This window comes from Gekko japonicus, unplaced genomic scaffold (assembly GCF_001447785.1).
Source record: "Gekko japonicus isolate JY-2015 unplaced genomic scaffold, Gekko_japonicus_V1.1 scaffold2199, whole genome shotgun sequence".
NCBI classification, from domain to species: domain Eukaryota; kingdom Metazoa; phylum Chordata; class Lepidosauria; order Squamata; family Gekkonidae; genus Gekko; species Gekko japonicus.
In genome coordinates, this window is record NW_015164259.1 from 27483 (window position 1) to 47965 (window position 20483).

Consider the following 20483-nt stretch of genomic DNA (forward strand, 5'->3'; position numbering starts at 1 on the left):
GAAGCCACAAAATCCCTAGCAGGTTGTGCTGGGCCTTTCACAGCAACCCGTGTCTCCTTGGAAACAAGACCGTAAACTCCAAGAAGGGCAGGGATCTGTAAACAAGTCAAACGAGATGGATGGGCACCAGAGCCTTCCAGTCATCATGCACCGCCTTTTCAGGGTTCTGCATTAATTATCTGAGTGGTCCAATCAGAGGGAAGAAGGTGTGAGCCAGGGGGAGGGAGGGAGATGTGGGGAAGAGACAGGCCCACTTCCCCCAAACTAAACACAGTAGCGTCCGTAGCTTCAGGTAGAAGCAACAGGTAACAGATTCAAGGTAAAGGATTCGATCTCTTTCCTTTATCGGTTGGGTCAGGAAGGTTACCATCCAGTGATGCGTGACAGTAAGATGAAGCTTTTTGTTGCTGTTGTTAACTTTTAAATGCAGACCTATGACTGTCAATCTTTCAGGTATCAGCGCACTTAGAAAATGCTGTTGGGAAAAAAGTGCATGGTGTGGGGAGGGGGGGAGCGGCTGATGGCAGATTTCCAAAAAAGCTTCTGGAAACAATGTCACACGGACTGATCTGCCTGTTTTACACCCTTAATAGAGAAGAATGTGAAACTCTAGAAGGGTAACCTGCTCGGTCCCCGACTGCAAAAGCCAGAACTCTTAAAAGGCGAAGTGATTTGTTGTGTTTTAAGCTTTGGTGGACCGGTTTCAGCTGGATTCCTTTTTGTGGGAGAAAGCCAAGTTGGGTTGATTAGGTGCCCACCGGATTCCTGTTTGTGGGAGAAAGCCAAGTTGGGTTGATTAGCGTCCTTGTGGTTTGTGCACAGGTTTGCCTCTGGTTTCTTTTAGAAACTTCCAGATCAGCCACAGAACATGCACAGTTATTAATGAGTAATGATTTAAAAGGACTCTTCCTCCCTCCCTCCCTTCCCCACCTTTGCCTATTCCTGCTTCCTCATTTCAGAACAAGTGTAACTTTAGAACAGAAATTGCAGACTTGAATTCTCCATCAAGTTCCACATTTGGAAGGCTGTTAGAATGCAAAGTTTACTCTGGAGGTGACCCTCAAGGGCCGCAGGGATGTCACAGACAAAGCTGTTTGAAGAAGATTTCACTTAGCGGTTGTGATTTCCCCCGTGCAACCACCTGAAAGAACATATGAAGAGCCCTGCTGGATCAGACCAGTGGTCCATTTAGTCCAGCATCCTGTCTCACACAGCGGCCAACCAGTTCCTCTAAATGGCCAACAACAGGGCACAGAGGCCTTCCCCTGATGTTGCCTCCGGCTCTGGGACTCAGAGGATTAGTGCCTCTGAATGTGGAGGTTCCCCTCAGTCACCATGGCTAGTAGCCACTGATAGACCTGTCCTCCATGAATCTACCTAATCCCCTTATAAAGCTGTTCATCCCTGTGGCCATCACTACATCCTCTGGCAGCGATTTCCACATTTTGATCGCTCTGTGTAAGGTAGTATTTCCTTTTGTCCATCCTGAAGCTACTGCCCATCAATTTCATTGGCGAGTTCTAATATTTTGGGAGAGGAAGAAAAAGTTCTCTTGGTCAACTCTCTCTACCCCATGCATAATTTTATAAACCTCTATCATGTCCCCCTTTGGTCATCTCTTTTCTAAACTGAAAAGTCTTCAGCCTTTCCTCATAGGGAAGGTGCCCCAACCCCCCAATCATCTTGGTTGCCCTCCTCTGTACTTTTTCCAGCTCTCCAATGTTCTTTTAGCGATACGGTGACCAGAACTGTACACAATATTCCAGAAAGCACGAGGCTTCTCGTACAGCAAAAACTGCCACTGCCGCCAATGAGAAGCCATTTTAGACTAACACCTTGCACCAAAACAGTCTCTTGCGCACAAACAAGGTTATTTCCCCCCATGGCAACAACTGTGAGATTGGCCATCTGTTGTTTATTGTGAAGAATGGTTCCTTATTTAGTATTACTAGAAATACCCATGGAAAAGAAGAGATGTACTTGTTGTAACAGCGTTCCGTGCGCCTTGGTGTTTAGTCATGCCGGCCACATGACCATGGAAAGGTCTCCGGACAGCGCTGGCTCTTCGGCTTTGAAACAGAGATGAGCACCGCAACTCTAGAGTTGGACTCGACTGGCTTTCAAGCAAGGGAACCTTTACCTTTTTACTTGTTGGTTAACAGCAGAAACCAACTTTAACTGAACACATTACAAGACGGGTATGCAGTTAATGCTCTGATAACATTAATGCTCTGATAACATCGTGAATGTCTCATAATGAGTGCCTTATTTTGGAGCTAGTCAGGTGGCAACACAAGACACCTATGTATGAACCCAACCTCGGAACTCTAGGGATAGGGGAAGAACAAATTTAAGGCACTTTTCGGCCCTTCTTCCACTGTTAGTTTGCATCTCTGAAAGAACAGTTCTAAGTGCACTTGTGAATATGAGGAAAACAGACAGTTCTTAAAGGCACCTGGTCACATTTAGCGTTAAAGATGCCTGATTTCGATTTCTCAGCAGATTGATGACCACACAGTATGGACTGATTCACTATCGCCTTCTAGCCTTTCTGCACTCTACAATTCATGTCTCATTTTGGTGTAAAGGATGTTCTGTTTGTCTGAATGATAACTGGATGTCCTATTAGGTTTGGTGTTTATTAGTACCATCTTTTATGGCAAGTCAGTGCTGTGTAGTGGTTAGAGTCTCAGGCTACCATCAAGGAGATCAAGATTCAAATCTCCATTCCGCAGTGAAGTTCACTCAGTCCCCTCAGGCCGGTCGTTCTTTCTCAGTCTAATCTACATCACAGGGTTTTTGGGAGGCCCTTGGATGGATTTGGTTTATCAGATTGATATAATTTCTTTTTATAAATGGTAAACACCATAGTAGTTTTCTCATAATTTAATATGGAGTTCTCTCCTCAGATACAGTTGAGAATGTAATCCCAGTAATCTTCCTTTTAAATAGTGGAACAACCATTTATTTATTGGCTTTGTTCTGTTTCCTGATACATCTGCTTTCTCATGCATATAGTTTGATCAGCTTCCAAGATATTAGGCAGATCCAGTTGTTTTCTGTATAAAGTTAATTTGACATGATCAGTCGATACTGTTTGTTTACACTGGCATTCTAAGCATTTAATTATTTGGATAAGTTCAAATTGCTTTTTATTTCATTATTAATTATTATTTATTACTTCAAAGAGTTGTATAAGAAATAAGTTCCTTACATGTGTCTGTGTGTCTCCCAGATGGATTTCTATAAAACATCTGAGGCATTTGCTTTAATTTCCTGGTGTAATCTACTGTTGAAACAAGATATGTGTTTAATTTCCACTGAAATGATGACTTTGAAGCTTCAGATATATTGTCCATTCACAGCTAATAGCTGTGCTGTTCAGTAGAATTCTTGATTTTGTATTGATCATCATCATTTGAGCCAAAGTACCTGGTGCCACCAAAATCTGGTCAATTCCTGAATACCTTTGATTAGCATTTTAAAAAAATGTATAGTCCTTTGGGGGGGGGGGTGTTTTAAAAAACAAGAAGTAAACATTTTTTGTTGAAATGGGTCCATTCCTCTAAAAAAACCCCCAATGAACCTTTCTAGCTATATTTGTTCTAGCCAAAGCTGGGTTAACATCACACTGAAATCGTCAGTATTTAGATCTTCTGCAAACTTGCTTTATTTAATATATACTACACTTTTACCCTCAGTGGGGATCCAAAGTGCCTTATGTCATTCTCTGCTCCTACATTCTGTCATCACAACAACCCTGTGAGGTGGTTTAGGCTGAACAATAGGTATGACTGGCCCAAGGTCACAAAGTCAGTATTGTCTGCTCTGGCTGGCAGAGGCTCTCCAGAGGTCTTTCACATCACCTCCTACATGGTCCTCTTTTTAACCGGAAGTGCCAGGGATTGGACCTGGGACCTTCTGCGCGCCAAGCAGATGCTCCCCTCCCAGCAAGTTTCCATGACAGAGCGGGGGTTTCAATCTGGATCTCCCAGATCCTGGTCCACACTCCAAACACTACAACATGCTGGCTCCCACACATAAAAAATGGTAGAGGAAAAACTAGGTGGTAGAATTATTACCTGCAAAAAACCTGGGCGGAAGAGCAACTTTTTAACCACTGCAGGGTTTTTTATCATCCTTTGTATGACAAATAGCACTTGTCCCAAGTGCCCTCTTGTATACAATTTTTTTACTTTATAGTAAAAAAAGTGGTTGACTCTGGCTTGTTTTTTTGTTGACTGCCAATGCTGTTTAAAGCAGACTTGCATGCTTCTGAGGTCCCTGAAGAAGAATATCTCTGCTTAAGACAGTACAGTGACCTATACAACATGGATTCACTTTTGTCACATCTGTTTCTGGTTCAGTTTATTTTATTAATTCGTTGTTCGGGGGGGGGGGGAACAGTCCCCAGCCCATGCGTATGTCTCTCTTTAGATTATGTTCTCATTCTACACCATGCACAGCCCTAGCTTTGAAGTAGGGTCCCAGTCTTTTTGACAATCCTTGCTGTTGCCTTTAATAGCAGATTGATCTATAGGCATTAGCATGTGGTAATGGGACGGATCCAGACTACACTGCCAGTTTCCACCAGTTCCCCTTTACCACTCTCCCCCCCCCCCTTATGTTGTTCCTCAGGGTCCCCTGTACCCTCGAAGCTGCATTTTATGGAGGTCAGTTGGCTGCAGTGAGGTAGTGGGGGGAGGAAACTTCCATTCTGCCACTGGAAAATTTAGTCCGAATCCAAACCAATGTGTATATATGCTATGTATACACCTGAGGGACCACCTTTCCCCATACAGGCTCCAAAGAGCACTTTGGTCGGGGTCACAACACCGCCTAGTGACCCCGGGCCCTAAAGAGGCCAGGCTTGCTGCCACAAGAGCCAGGTCCTTTTCGGTGGCAGCTCCTCCTCCTGGAGGAGATCAGGGCCCTGCGGGACCTTTTACAGTTCCGCAGGGCCTGCAAGACGGAGCTCTTCTGCCAGGCTTTTGAGTAGGAGGAGCCGCCGTCACTATTACCACCATCGTGCACTGCAGAGCAGTTCCTCCGGGGTGGGCTGATTAGCCACCCGGAACATCTTGGCCCATGGCATTCCCCCCTTTCTTCTGATCTCACTGTGATGTACAATAATGACTGAGTATTTTAATCGCTGATGTATCCTGTAAGATATGAATTTTGGTTTTAAGTGGTTAATCTGTGTAGTTTTATTGCACCTTGGGTGCCTTAATTGTCTTAATCCTGTTGTATTTTATTGCATGGTTGTGCCTATGTAAGCCGCCGTGAGCCCGCGTGCGGGGAGGGGGGTATAAATGAAATAAAATAAATAAATAAACATGTGCTCCAATGTCTGTCACCAGCCTTCTGTTAATTTCTGCAGATTCAGTAGTTAAAGGGTTAAGTGTGCAACTAAAGGCATGGGAGCAGGTCAAGTCACTTTTTCTGGTCAGTTGGCAATCCTAAAGTAATTGTTCAGAAACTACTGCAAAGTGTCGAAGGAACCCCTTGGCTAAACTGACCCTAAATGGCAATCCTAGCCAAAAAAAACCTCCCCCCAAATGGACAGTTCCACGAGGAAAGGGAATTGATATTGAGTGTGTGGACAAAATCTGCTTCTTTGGGCTTTCCAAATGTTAGCAGGTATCAGTTTGTTTTTCTGCCTAAGCATATTTTGTTATCTTTGCTCAGTACATTCATCTCTTATCTGCTGTTTAAAAATATGTGGTTCCTTTCCTCCTTCTAGATGGCTGGTACAGCGAGGCATGACCGGGAGATGGCTATCCAAGCCAAGAGAAACCTGGCCATAACCAAAGATCCAATTGAGAGGCTGCGGCTTCAGTGTTTGGCCAGAGGGTCTGCAGGCATCAAAGGCCTTGCAAGGTAAAGCGAGTTCATGAGGTAAATTATTAAACCATCCCTGTGATACGCAGGCCTAGAGCTTGGTGAAGCGAGGCCATCAGTTACTCCAGTTTCCATTTCCCAATTCAAGAGGTTAAGATGTTATGTGAAGTTTCCTAAATTAAGAACATGTCTGAGTATGTTACAGATGGCGTTACAGGCTGTCTGTGGCTTCTTTACATCTGGAATTACACCTCATAAATTCACTTAATTGTAAGGAAGATCAAGGGGGAAAGTGAAAGGTTTCAAAAGAGCTGCAGATTTTTTAAAAAGCAAAGGGGGAAAAGATGAAAAATCTGAAGTATCGTAGGGTCCAGTTAAAGAAGGATAGTCACAACTAGGGTTGCTGTTAAGTCCTGCGCTTAACAAAGAGTCAGAGAGTGATTTCAGCCAAAACTCAAGTTTATTCCTCTTCACGATCACTTCTCCAACACGGTACAACATCTGATAGCCCGAACAGCTTGTCCATTGAAGCTGCTCGGTATTTAAACATTCCCGGCTAATATAGCCACTCCTACTTTACAGATAACAACCTATCAGGTTGATCGCATAAAGACCAATCACACACGTTCCCGCTTGCCATTCGCTTGAACGGGATTGGACCGTTAGTCTTGGACTTGAATCCCCTGTCCAAGACGAAGCTTAACATAGCTTCCCAATGGGATGTTTCACACACATCCTAATGTACTCATGGCAGCATCTGAATACATTACAGTTGCCAACTTGGGGTTGGGAAATTCCTGGATATTTGGGGCAGGATTTGAGAGGGGGAGGGCAGGATTTGAGAAGGGGAAGAACCTCAACCGGGTATAATGCCGTGGAGTCCACACTCCAAAGTAGCCATTTTATCCGAGGGGACTGATCTCTGTAGTCTGGAGATTAGTTGTAATTCTGGGAGTTTCCCAGGACCCACCTGGAGGTTTACACAACAAGGCTCAAACTGGCTCAAACTGTACCTCAAACTGGAAATGTAGCAGTGATTTTCAAGAATGTTTAATGTGGTTATTTCATAATACACAGATAATAATCTCAGGGAAATAACCAGGTAATAATAGCATGTGTCCCAAGGCCAACATCAGGGGCCAGCATTGTCGGGCACCTCCTGAGGCTTTTGGCCTGGCGACTGACCTGGACAGCCCAGACTAGCCTGATCACGCCAGACCTTGGAAGCTCAACAAGGTCATAGTTGGTTGGCACTTGGATGGGAAACAACTGAGGGAGCCCAGGGGTCTCCACGCAGAGGCAGGCAATGGCAAACCACCTCTGGACGTTTCTTGCCTTGAAAACTCTTACCGAGTCGCCGTAAGTCTTGATGGCACATTCCACCACCACACCACTGCCAAGTGACCCATCTGCTTCTACCAGTTAATGGGAGATTGCTAGATGGAGCAAAGAAGCAAGACTGTCTGGCTTGAGACTGACCAAGACTGATTGGAAGAGATAGGTAGACACGGAATTGTGGGTGTAAGTGGTCTGGTGAGATAGTAGTGAGGATGGTGGTGGTAACAGTGCACGTCATGAGTGGACCTCTGGATGGCATCTTATTCTGTACCCCTAAACCCCAGAGTCCTGCCCTCACAAAATAGTGCCAAGTGAATGTTGTGTGGCCCTTATTTTGCATGCTTTATCTGTGTGCAGCTACCTGCTGATTAAAATACCCATAATTCTGGCTAATCCCTCGTACAAGGAGGATAAGTGCTTATTTGGTTTGAACCAAAGGCCTAAACATTGAGGTGGTACAGAAGGAGGAAATGGGACCTGACACTGCAGTTTAAGTGGTGAAATCTGAAAGTGAATTTGAACATGGGAAGTGATTTCTTGATGTAGTTAAAAATAATGAGATTTTTCTTTTCTCCTAAGCATGCCTTTCTCCGAGGGTCGGCACATCATTGTTCCTTTGTTCATCTCTCTTGCTCTTTGCATTACAGTTTCCAATCCCTATTTTCTTCTTTAGGGTATTTCGTATCATGGATGACGACAACAGCCGAACTCTTGATTTCAAGGAGTTCTTGAAAGGCCTCCACGATTATGCTGTGTTGATTGAGAAAGAAGAAGCTGAACGGATTTTCAGAATTTTTGATAAAGATGGGAGTGGAACAATAGACTTTGATGAATTTCTCGTAACATTAAGAGTATGTATCTTGTAAAGCAGTTTCTTATGTCATGGTTACATATATCACACAAACACCAGCTGTCCTCATTTCCAGTTATCAGTCCCGCTCTCCCCCTTTTTTGGTTCCTCTACCTAGAAAATCCATGTTCCTCTTTTTTCCTTTTAGGGATGGCCTTGTGAAAATGAGTATGAGTTGCTAAAGAAGTTGATCACCTCCACTGTCTCCCTACGGTGTCTTTAATTAACACGCTGCAGTCTGAAGTCCCTTTAAAGCTCATTGACTTCAGTGTATGGCACTGTAACAGTGAAATTGTATATTTCCAGTCTGAATATATATATAAAAATAACATATTGGTATTTTTTAAAATATACTTGGGTGTCTGGACAGTATTTGGGATTTTTCGTGAAAACCTTAAAAGGTCCTGAAAAATTCCAGGGGTATTTGAGAATATACAGAAATTTCAGGCATTGTAAAACTCTTGGGCTATTTTTCTTCAGTTTTACATTTTGTGTGTGTCAGGGACTTCTTGCCAGGTCTTGGTATTGGTCTGCCACTTTGGTTTGGCTTGGATTCTCTGGTTTGGCATTGGTTGTGTTGGCCTTTCCACAGAGGCCTGTGGTTCTGCTGGGATTCTCTCATACGACATTGGATCTGTTGGGTTTGCAACAACGTCCCTTGCTCCAGTTGGTTTAACTTGGATTCCCTGGCTTGACATCGGTTGAGCTGGGCCTGTCACATTGGCCTGTGATTTTTGTGGGATTCTCTGGTGGGTTCTTGGTGGGTTCAGTGTATATCCGGAGGGCTTTTGGCTAGTGGTTGCTTGCTCTTATGTGTTTGGCTTTTGGCTTCTTTGCCCTGAAGAAATGCCCGAGCAGACAGGGTCCTGATCTCGGTCAGGTCTATGCCAAGGGTGGGAAAGGGGTTCAAGCTTCTCCTCCCAGTGCCATTCTCCCTACCTGGCAGGGCTCCAGGGAGCCACAATTTGCCCCATTGGGGAAACATATGGGTAGCCAGGGGTCATTTCGTAGAAAAAGAGCTGCAGGAGCTCATTAGCATAACTTATTAGCATATACCACACACCCTGACATCACCGGAAGTGTGCACCGGCTCCTCTGACAGGCAGAGGCACCTGGGATCCATTCTTTCCCCCCTCTCCCTTCCCTTCGCCTCCAAGTCGGGCGAAGGAAAAGGGGAGGGGGAGGATCTCAGGCGCTTCTGCCTGACAGAGGTGCTGGCGTGCCCACAGCCAGCCTGGGTGAATTATAGAATCATAGACTCATAGAGTGGGAAGGGACCTCCAGGGTCATCTAGTCCAACCCCCTGCACAATGCAGGAAATTCACCAATACCCCCCACACACCCCAGTGACCCCTGTTCCACGCCCAGAATATGATTTTAAAAACCCCTCCAGGATCACTGGGGGCCAAACTGGCCTGAAGAAAAATTGCTTCCTGGCCCCAAAGTGGTGATCAGCATTTCCCTGGGCATGTAAGAAAGGGCCACAAGAACTAAGCACTGATGCAACCCCTTCCTGCTCTACCTCTCGTGATCCTCAAAAAACAGGATCATGAAACTGCAGGGAAAATCGGGCGAAGCCGCAAGTCAAAATGCAGCCGCGTGGCTTCGAGTGGGAAATTGACCAATGGAAACGAGGCAAAGGGAGGCACGATGGTGGCGCAGCTCCTTGTGCAAAATCAGCCTAGGTTTGGTGGGCTGGAGCCACAAGCCTTGGTGCCCAGACTGGCTGAAGACCCCAGAGCACATGCAAGGTGGATCAAGATGGGTAGCCATGTTAGTTTGTCTGTAGCAGTAGAAAAGAGCAAGAGTCCACCTTAAAGACTAACCGGATCTGTGGCAAGGTGTGAGCTTTTGTGAGTCACTGCTCACTTCTTCAGATGTGGGGTGGAGTCTGAAAAGGCAAGGCCTGTTCCTATGTTTGGAGGAAGAAGAGAGAGACTCTGAGGAGAGTCTGTGGTTGTGTGTGTTTTTACCATGAAGGATGACAGGGAAGAATGATGCAAAAGGGAGTAGTAGATGCACTAGAGATAGAGACATCATGCCACTGCCAAAGATCAGATATCATATGGATTGAAAGTCCTTTGGTTAGCCACTGTCTTTTTGGTTGTTTTCCTTTGTGCACCTAGATTGTGGCCTTTGCAGTATCCTGAGTTTGTGCTTTGTAGAAATAAAGTTAGTTTAATCTTATCAGAGTCTGCATAAGTCCTTACCCACCTGCATTTCCACTTGGCATGCTACTGAGCGACACCCCTGTGAGGTTGGCTTCGGGCAATCCACTAGAGAGAAAGGGGAGCTGGATTTTACCTGAAGTGGTGGCAGCGATAGTAAAAGGTGGCCAGTCCTGCCCCACAACATGACAAAGACTACAAGAGGAATTAAAACAAGTTCTCTGTGCATTAGGCAATCCACTGAAAATGATTTCCTTGCCCACAGAGACCTAACACATCAGAGAGGAAAAAAGGTTGTTGTCTTTGCAACTTGTGCACTTCCTATTTGGAGAGTATGTTCCCATGTAAGCTGAGGTGGTCTCATCTCAGAAGCTGCACATCTCATTATTATTCCAAACATCTGGACCAGTGGCCCTTCCACTGTGTCTCCACTAGCACAGATCCTCCACATAGTTTAACAGTGGTTGGATAATGACACAGTCAACCTGTGTACACCGGCACTCCCTGATACAGTGTGCTCCCAATCCAACAGTGCAACCCTATGCAGTGAGCTTAAACTGGAATAATTCTACACGGGACTGCATGAATAGACTTAGGCCCCGGTCACACAGGCCGGATATCGTGGGGGGGAGGCGTGGCTAATTGCCCCAGCGCAGTTTGATCTGCGATTACGCGATCAGACACACCGGCGGCACACCACGGGTCCTTCCCTCAGCTCCGGCGGGTAAACGAGGGACCGGAGGGGAATGCCATGCGTCGGCGCAATCACACCACGGGCGTCTGGAAGTGGCCCATGGCAAACGTTTACTAGTACTTTGGAGGTACTAGTTTTTTAATACGCATTGTCAGCGGTAAGCCCACTTCCCAGATGTTGGGATTTGATCGCGCCCGGATAATCCACCCACCATCCACCATCCGTGCCTCTCCTGCGGCAACTTTGCCGTGTGACCGGGGCCTTAGATGATAGCTAGTGGAGTCTGCACAGGCATTGGAGAGAAATTGGTGCTGACTCCATTAGCTGGTGGGTCTGAGCTGCACTGTCCCTTGCAACCCATTACCCCTGCTTACCATTTAAACCAGTCAATATAATCAGCAGAATAGCTGGAAATTTTTTCCTGGCCTGTTTCCTTCCTGAAGAGGGTTTTCACCTATTCCCACTTCACAGTGCGTGTCTCCTGGCCCTTTGTCACCGTTCCCAAGATTGGCTTAGCGGGGTGGGTTTTAGGGGGCTGGTGGGGGAAGATCCATTTCAGCAAGCACCTTGCATTTATTTATTTTTCACCTTTCATTGGTTTCAACCCCATCTTCGCATCCTTCCATCAATACTGTGAAAAATCCGAAGGAATTTCTGTCCATCTACTGTGTTTTTGCATTAAGAAATGTTAAGTAATCGTCGTGGTGCTGGGTAGCAGGTGGAAATCCAATTCCCTTCTTTCTGTGCTTGTTTTGTTTTGTTAAGCCTCCCATGTCAAATGCCAGGAAAGAAGTCATCATGCAAGCCTTCCGAAAGCTGGACAGGACCGGAGATGGCATTGTCACCATTGAAGATCTGCAAGGAGTCTACAATGTAAAACATCACCCCAAGTATCAGAACGGAGAGTGGACGGAAGATCAAGTGTTTAGGACTTTTCTAGATAACTTTGATTCACCCTACGACAAAGATGGGCAGGTAAGTGAAAAGCAGCTCCTTTACTGATCAGAGGCGGGAGGGGGGGGGGTGATAGCAACGTTTTCATCCCGGCAGTTCCAGCCTCCAAAATCCTCGTTTTGATTTTGCTTCTCCATTATGTGCATTGAACCCATGGCCCTTTTTGTGTCATTTTCTTATACAAGTTTTTTCCAATTAAAAAATGTCTGTATGTATTTTCAATCATTACTTTTGTGTTTAAAAGTTCACAGGATTTATTTGTTTATTAAGACATTTATGTGCCACCATTCTAGAAGGCAGCCTGAAGACAGCCTACAAAGTAAAATAGGACTGCGATCACACACATTAAATAATCTACTTTTGATCCACTGTCAGTGCACTTTCCAACTGGATTTTACTGTGTCAACTGGCAAAATCCAATTTGAAAGTGGATTATTTAGTATGTGTGATCACAGCCTATATATATATAATACAATTTTTAAAAAACAGTATGGAAAATGACTAATAATAAGCCAGGGAAACGTGCCAGAGGGTATGAAAACAGCATCCTAAAATAATATCTATAAAACAGTCCTCAGTCTAGAAGCAGACCACAAACACAACTAAAAAGTGGAACCTTTCAAGTAAAAGTCTGGGTAAAAGGAAATGTTTTGGAGGAGGAGGAGGAGAGGAGATTGGATTTATACCCCGCCCTTCACTTGGAGTCTCAGAGCGGCTTACAAACTCCTTTCCCTTCTCCCTCCCCACAACAGACACCCTGTGAGGTAGGTGGGGCTGAGAGAACTCTGACACAAACTGATCTTTTTCAAGGACAGCTGTGCCAGAGCTTGTGACTGACCCGAGGTCACATCAGCAGCTGCAAGTGGAGGAGTGGGGAATCAAACCTGGTTCTCCCAGATTAGAGTCCGTGCACTTAACCACTACACCAAACTGGCTCTCTCTCTCTCTTTTTTTTTTTGGCCTGGTGTCTAAAGAACAATAAGGTAGGCAACAGGTGAGCCTCAAGAGAAAGAACATTCCAAAAGCAAGGGGATACCACTGAAAAAGCCCTGTCTTTGATTGCCACCTACCTCACTTCTGCACGTGGGGGCCAAATACGTATATAAATGATGTATACTCTTCAGGGGTCCCCAACTTTATTGAGCCTGCAGGCACCTTTGAAATTTTGAGAGGGAATGGCTCTGATTTAGTTCTGACTTGGCATATCTTAAACATCATCACGTTACATGTTGATCTGCTGTTAAGTCCCTGTCTATATGTCTGAACCTTACCTACCATTCCAATGTATTTGAAAAAGTGTGCCTTGCACATGAAAGCTCATTCCTTGAACGAACCTTTGTTGGTTTTAAAAATTTGTTCTGCTGCTTCAGACCCATACGGCTGACCACCTGGATCTGTCTCTGGAAGACAGGCAGGCTGCTCCAGAATTTTCACCTTTCATTGGTTTCAACCCCATATTCGCATCCTTCCATCAATATTGTGAAAAATTTGAAGGAATTTCTGTCCCTCTACTGTGTTTTTGCATTAAGAAATGTTTAGTAATCGTTGTGGTGCGGGGTAGCAGGTGGAAATCTAATTCCCTTCTTTCTGTGCTTGTTTTGTTTTGTTAAGCCTCCTATGTCAAATGCCAGGAAAGTAGTCATCATGCAAGCCTTCCGAAAGCTGGACAGGACCGGAGATGGCATTGTCACCATTGAAGATCTGCAAGGAGTCTACAATGTAAAACATCACCCCAAGTATCAGAACGGAGAGTGGACGGAAGATCAAGTGTTTAGGACTTTTCTAGATAACTTTGATTCACCCTACGACAAAGATGGGCAGGTAAGTGAAAAGCAGCTCCTTTACTGATCATAGGTGGGAGGGGGGTGATATCAACATTTTCATCCCTGCAGTTCTAGCCCCCAAAATCCTCATTTTGATTTTGCTTCTCCATGGCCCTTTTTGTGTCATTTTCTTATACAAGTTCTTTCCAATTAAAAAATGTCTGTATGTATTTTCAATCATTGTGTTTAAAGGTTCACAAGATTTATTTGTTTATTAAGACATTTATGTGCCACCATTCTAGAAGGCAGCCTGAAGACAGCCTACAAAGTAAAATATGACTGCGATCACACACATTAAATAATCTACTTTTGATCCACTGCCAGTGCACTTTTCAACTGGATTTTACTGTGTGAACTGGCAAAATCCAATTTGAAAGTAGATTATTTAGTATGTGTGATCACAGCCTATATATATATAATACAATTTTTAAAAAACAGTATGGAAAATGACTAATAATAAGCCAGGGAAACGTGCCAGAGGGTATGAAAACAGCATCCTAAAACAATATCTATAAAACAGTCCTCAGTCTAGAAGCAGACCACAAACACAACTAAAAAGTGGAACCTTTCAAGTAAAAGTCTGGGTAAAAGGAAATGGTTTGGCCTGGTGACTAAAGAACAATCAGGTAGGCAACAGGTGAACCTCAAGAGAAAGAACATTCCAAAAGCAAGGGGATACCACTGAAAAAGCCCTGTCTTTGATTGCTACCTACCTCACTTCTGCATGTGGGGGCCAAATACGTATATAAATGATGTATACTCTTCAGGGGTCCCCAACTTTATTGAGCCTGCAGGCACCTTTGAAATTTTGAGAGGGAATGGCTCTGATTTAGTTCTGACTTGGCATATCTTAAACATCATCACGTTACATGTTGATCTGCTGTTAAGTCCCTGTCTATATGTCTGAACCTTACCTACCATTCCAATGTATTTGAAAAAGTGTGCCTTGCACATGAAAGCTCATTCCTTGAACGAACCTTTGTTGGTTTTAAAAATTTGTTCTGCTGCTTCAGACCCATACGGCTGACCACCTGGATCTGTCTCTGGAAGACAGGCAGGCTGCTCCAGAATAGACTGGGAAGGGGAACACAGAACCCAAAAGGTCACTCCTTGAGTTTCCTGGTGACCTGGGCCCAGTCGATATTACTTGGCCAAATCTGACATAAAAATGTACGAAATAAGTAATCAAAACATTCCCCGCTCCCTTCCAGTGAAAGATAACCAGATAGGATGGGAGGGGAAAGGTTGTGATGTATCTTAGTCATTCAACAGGAAAAGCCAGTGAGGTCTTGAGACCTTTATCTTCTTGAAAAGTAGCCACCCCTTTTACCTGAAACAGATCCTGTTGCTATTAGCCCTGGTAGGGGGGAAAGAAGACAGAGGGCAGCCTTTCGTTCATATACCAAAAACAGAGGAAGCGGGATCAGGCTTCCCAAGTACTTACCGTTATTCGGCGGGGGACACAGGCGTCTTCGCAGGATCATTCCCGCAGGGACAACAGACGCGCTGCACCATGCCGTCGCCAGGAAGTGACGCCGGACGACAATCTGGCAATGGGGCTGGAAACTCGATGGTACCATCGAGTTTTCAGCCCCATTGCCAGAGCGTCACCCAGCGTTACTTCCTGTTGACGGAATGGTGCGTTACAGAGAGGAATGGTCCGGCCGGGGAGCATGTTTTCCCCGCCGGATCGCGGTAAGTACTTGGTAACCTTAAGTGGGAGCCTTTAGAAAACCTGGAGTGCGTGAGGAAGGGGGAGCTAAACCCTGCCCCCTTCCATGCCTGGCTCCAGTCCTTGCAGTGGTTTTTCTCTTAGCTTGACTCCCATACTGGAAGTAAGCTGGACTCAGAGAAAAACGCTGAAGAATCAACAGAGTGCCCTGAGGTCAGGTAAGTGGCATAGGAATCTCCTTACATGCACACTCCGTTTTTATTTCACAATATACTCCATACACTGTTTGAGGATTCTGGGGAAAGAGGAAACCTCACATGACAGTGTTGTCTTCCTATGCTAGCCCTGCGGATGAGAAAGTTAATTGTGTATAAAATAAGGATCTGTTCTCCTATCCTTCTGAAATTTCCCACGGAGATTCCGTTCTGTGAAGGTCACAGTCCTGAAGAATATCATTCCAGTTGGATAGGAAATAAAAGAAGCTTGGAGTATGTTTACCATTGGCCTCTTTGTGGCATTACATTTGGGAGTATCTAACTGCATCTACCAAGACCATGCACTACCCTTCATCCTCCCGGTCCCTATTTTATCCCAGGGTTGCATGTTGCGTGCACTGAAGCTGCAAGTATGTGTGGCGCCCTAATGTCAGAGTTCCGCAGCAATCAGTTCTCAACACCATTCCTTCAGAAGGTTCAAGTTTATTGAGTACAGTAAAGGCAGTTCATCTGTGCATATGTTCTGTGTCAGAACTAATTGCAAGCATGCAAAATGAGAAGACGCTTCAAAACAGGGTCCCCTGATGGGTCTGAGCCAATCAGGAATTAAGATGAAGCCCGCCTAAGCTAACGGGCCTGCGTTCCCAGCGAAAGCATCAGCAGCATGGTACCAAGGTCACAGGCCTAGGCTAGCAGATAAGATGAGGCGAAAGCTAAGATTCCAGCAGAGCAACAGACTATTCATCAGGGGGGCCCTTCCACCTGCCGTGGCAGCAGTCTAGCTGACACCTAATCAGTCAAAATGGTGACTGCTTATATATAGAGGGTTACAGGTAGCATGCGTCCCAGTGTGTGTTGTTGGATATCCCCAAACGTAACATCTGGAACAGGCTACTGAAACCAAGGGAAATAAAAACTCACATCTTGAACCCTGTTCACAAATCGAGCTTTTAAAAACATTTAAGCAGTTGAATACAAGATTTTGTTAAAAATCTGCAGCCCTCCGTACCTCCAGTTGGTTTTAACTGACGTCTTGCCTCTGCTGATAGCCGCTGAAGCATCTCAGTGACGCTTGTCTGACCCCCCTTTGAATACCGTCCGGACTCTTCAGCAGCAGTAATGCAGCAAAATGTGTTTTATGCAATACGCTATACTGTTATCTTTCTTTCTCTTTCAAATTTCTCCACTCTAGGTGACAACGGACGAATTCATGAACTATTACGCTGGTGTCAGTGCCTCGATAGATACGGATGTCTATTTCATTGTGATGATGAAAAATGCTTGGAAAATCTGATTGTACGATTTTATAAAAACAACACCTTCCCCCTCCCTCCCTTTTCTTCTTGCTTGTAACATCTCCTTAGCCTCGCATGCAGAACGGAGCGGTCGTGTTAAATGGGATTTAAACCACGCAGTAAAAGAAAGAACAGTCCCCATGAACACGGCTGGTGTTCTGGCAGGACCACTCCTGGGGGCAGAAGGGCCTCTTACTTCACCAAACACAGGTTGCCAAAACGTGCAGTGTGACCGTGGAGGCATTTTGAGCAGAAAAATAGCAGGCGGTAGGGGCAAGGACTTGACTCTTTCTTGCCTGTGGTTCTTTCCCTGGGGGGGGGAGATCCAAAGGAGAGATTGCAGGGGAGGGGGAATACCCCCTCTCTCATTTGACTTGTGTTCTATAAAAGACAAAAAAAACCTATTGGGGGGGGGGGGGAGATCCAAAGGAGAGATTGCAGGGGAGGGGGAATACCCCCTCTCTCATTTGTTCATGTACTATAGTCCAAATAAAGCTCATTCCTCCTGCCGTAACTGAAGTAAGGATAAATTACAGTAACCTTTCAGAGAGGTGTGTGTGTGTTTTTAAGGTCTTGTACCTGGCATTGTGTTGGATCTAAAGCATGACTGTACAGGAAGAAGAAGAAGAAGAAGAGATTGGATTTATACTGCGCCCTTCACTACACAAAGGTGTCCCAGTGCGGCTTACAATCTCCTTTCCCTTCTCCTCCCCACAACAGACAACCTGTGAGCAATTTTCCCTCTAAGCTGTGGAGTCTTGTGAGCAAAAATTCTACTTTGTGAGCTACTGGCATTAAAGTTTTGAGCGAGCGATTTGGCTACTACATACATTCGTTTGCTTTGGAGTCATCCTTCCTGAGCTAAGACAAAAATGTGTGAGCTGGAGGCTAAAAAACTGTGAGCTAGCTCACACTAACTCAGCTTAGAGGGAACACTGCCTGTGAGGTAGGTGGGGCTGAGAGAGCTCTTGACAGAAACTGCTCTTTTTCGAGAACAGCTCTTATCAGAACCATGGCTTGCCCAAGGTCCTCCAGCCAGGTGCGAGTGGAGGAGTGGGGAATCAAACCCGGTTCTCCCAGATTAGAGTCCGCGCACTTAACCACTACACCAAACTGGCTGAAGTGTGGACAGAAGAGGCAGAAAGGGTAATTTCATCCCCTTTCCACTCCCTACCGCAGCCTCCTAATGGGTGTGGCTATTACTCCACGTGGGTCCCATGAGCCTGGGAATCAAGTTTGCCATGGCCAGAAATGGCAGCCAACAGCAAATTCCACTGAGAGATTGCTGGATTCCACCCATTTCCCCCCTCTTTTTCTGCCTGTGAACTTCGCTTCTACTTACACCTTTGAGAACTCCTTTCCCTCCCTCAGATACAATCTCACACTTAAGGCAGGTCATTAAACGCTAAATCTGATCTTCTGCCTGCAACCAGTTCCTGAACATGTCATTGAGACGTTTTGCTTCCTACCACATGGACAGGAGACGAACAGGCATCCACAGGTCCTTGGTAGAGGACAATCACATTGCATTCACTGGGTAAAACAAAGGGGAGATCATTTTTTAATTTAAAATATTATTTATTTAAATGCTGGTATGCTACATTATTCCATGTTCAAAGTTCCTTTGCCATATTTTTGGGAGAACCAGGAGCATCATAAAACCAAAGTGTACCAAAAGAAACGTCTCCAGTATAAAAATAAAAATTAAGGAATGTACACATGAAACTGAACAAGACCCTCGGTCCAACAGCGTCAGTATTGTCTACTCAGACTGGCAGCAGTTCTTCAGCGACTAAGGCAAGAGCTCCTTCACATCACCTACTGCAAGATCCTCTGGAGATGCCAGAGATTGAACCTGGGACCTCCTGCGTGCCAAGCAGATGCTGTGCCACTGAGCCACGGCACCAGCGTGTAAAACAATGCTTGAGGACCTACATAGGACAAAACTACTGAGTGCCCACTGACAACAAATTCATTGTCTGCAATGGTTTTGATTAAAATACTTGTAAAATTGAGCAGCAACATAATAGGTTCAAGTTTTAACTGTTGTGTTAGGAAGAGCCAACCCATTGGCAGCCACAGTGAATAGCAGATGCTGTTCTTATCCATGAGAAGCCATTTTCAGAGCTTAAATATAGTAAAGGGGGGGGAGGAGACTGAAAAAGAATTCAGGTTCACACTCTCCATTAAAATTGGCCAAACAACGACGCATTGACAACCTGCTAATGAAAGAACTCTTAAGTGAAATCTCTACTCTTTCCTTTCCTAATACATATAAGGCCTTGGAATTAGGAGGTGAACCGATGACTCAGTTCTCTCCAGGCACAAAAATACTGGCGCAGTCCCTTGCATGATAACTTGGGACAGCCTACCGTTGTTTTTTTTAACATACCGGCAGGCACGCTACAAAATGTAGTTCAGCCAAGATGAAGCATCACGGCATATTGAAACATGTAAAGAAATTCAAAGAGACATGCCAGGGAAAGCTGAAGGGGAAGAGATGGATTGACGCGATCAAGGAAGCCATGGTCCTCAGCAGAACCTGAGTCAAGGCAGTTAACGGCAACGGCAGGATGTTTTGGAGGTCATTAATTCACAGGGTCGCCATTAAGTCGGAAGCAACTTGACGGCACTTAAACACATGCACGCACAGAGAAACCGTACTGATTAAAAATGGACAGTGTTTCTCAGGTTATCTCAAAGATGACTCACAAACTAGATTCTTGTATCCTGCATGGAAAGGAAAACAGACTAGAAGGACTTGGAAGCCACCTGTGCCCTTTTGACAATCCATCCACGTGTTTGACTCACCACGCAGAGAGGGAGAGCAGGCAGGAACGGGTGTGCTGGCCCCGCCCACCACCTCGACATGATTTACTGAGCCATCTGCATGGTGCACATGCACAGAGGAAGTACCTATGTGCACACCCTCTTCTTGTGGTCAGCAGTGTCTGGAAAGCAACATGGCTGATCATAGGGAGGGAATGTAGCCTGTGGGAGCTTTCTCCGCATGACCATCTGGCCCGTAGCTATGGTGGGGCTATTGGGTGCTCCGTCCCCTTCCTTAACCCCCCCCCCGCTTCTTAAAGGCTCCCCTTCTTCCCAAAAGCATTTAAAGGTTAAGGCGCTTAAGGCTCTTTAGCTTGGAGAAACGACGACTGAGGGGTGACATGATCGAGGTTTATAAGATTATGCATGGGAAAGAGCAGGTAGAGAAAGAGGTACTTTTCTCCCTTTCTCACAAGACAAGAACTTGTGGGCACTCCATGAAATTGCCGAGCGGTCAGGTTAGAATGGATAAAAGGAAGTACTTCTTCACCCAAAGAGTGATTAACACTTGGAATCCAGGTATATAGTCTCCTAAAGTATATTCGCCAACCAGGTATATACTCTCCTAAGGTATAATGAAATAGATGCAAGTGTTTGCAGGAGGTTTGCATGCAGCAATTGTTCCTTTTCCGTTCCCCCAACTAGTTTGTTATTGCACTTAGCAACAAGTCTTTTATCATAAACGCCACAAGCAAATAAGCTTGCTGTTTTTCCAATGCATTTTTTGTTGCGGAGAATAGAAAGGAAAGGAAAGTTGGTCACCCGGGTATACATTTTAACAGCAGCAAAGGATTCGTTCTCACA

At 45.1% G+C, this 20483-nt stretch overlaps 1 protein-coding gene across 1 annotated transcript; it reads left to right on the forward strand.

The window, feature by feature from the left end:
• The first annotated feature begins 253 nt into the window (after positions 1-253).
• Positions 254-17089, forward strand: CAPSL (calcyphosine like). The gene is made up of 5 exons (XM_015408710.1): positions 254-319; positions 5744-5880; positions 7853-8030; positions 13457-13666; positions 16748-17089. The coding sequence occupies exons 2-5, from the start codon at positions 5744-5746 to the stop codon at positions 16847-16849; spliced, it is 627 nt and encodes a 208-aa protein (XP_015264196.1). The 5' UTR covers positions 254-319; the 3' UTR covers positions 16850-17089.
• Positions 17090-20483: the final 3394 nt, after the last annotated feature.

Excerpts from the sequence above, each read along its gene's own strand:
- CAPSL (XM_015408710.1), top strand. The coding sequence starts at position 5,744 with ATGGCTGGTACAGCGAGGCATGACCGGGAGATGGCTATCCAAGCCAAG. Across the intron at positions 5,881-7,852 it reads GGCATCAAAGGCCTTGCAAG|GGTATTTCGTATCATGGATG; the intron begins GTAAAGCGAGTT and ends TTTCTTCTTTAG. Across the intron at positions 13,667-16,747 it reads CCTACGACAAAGATGGGCAG|GTGACAACGGACGAATTCAT; the intron begins GTAAGTGAAAAG and ends TCTCCACTCTAG.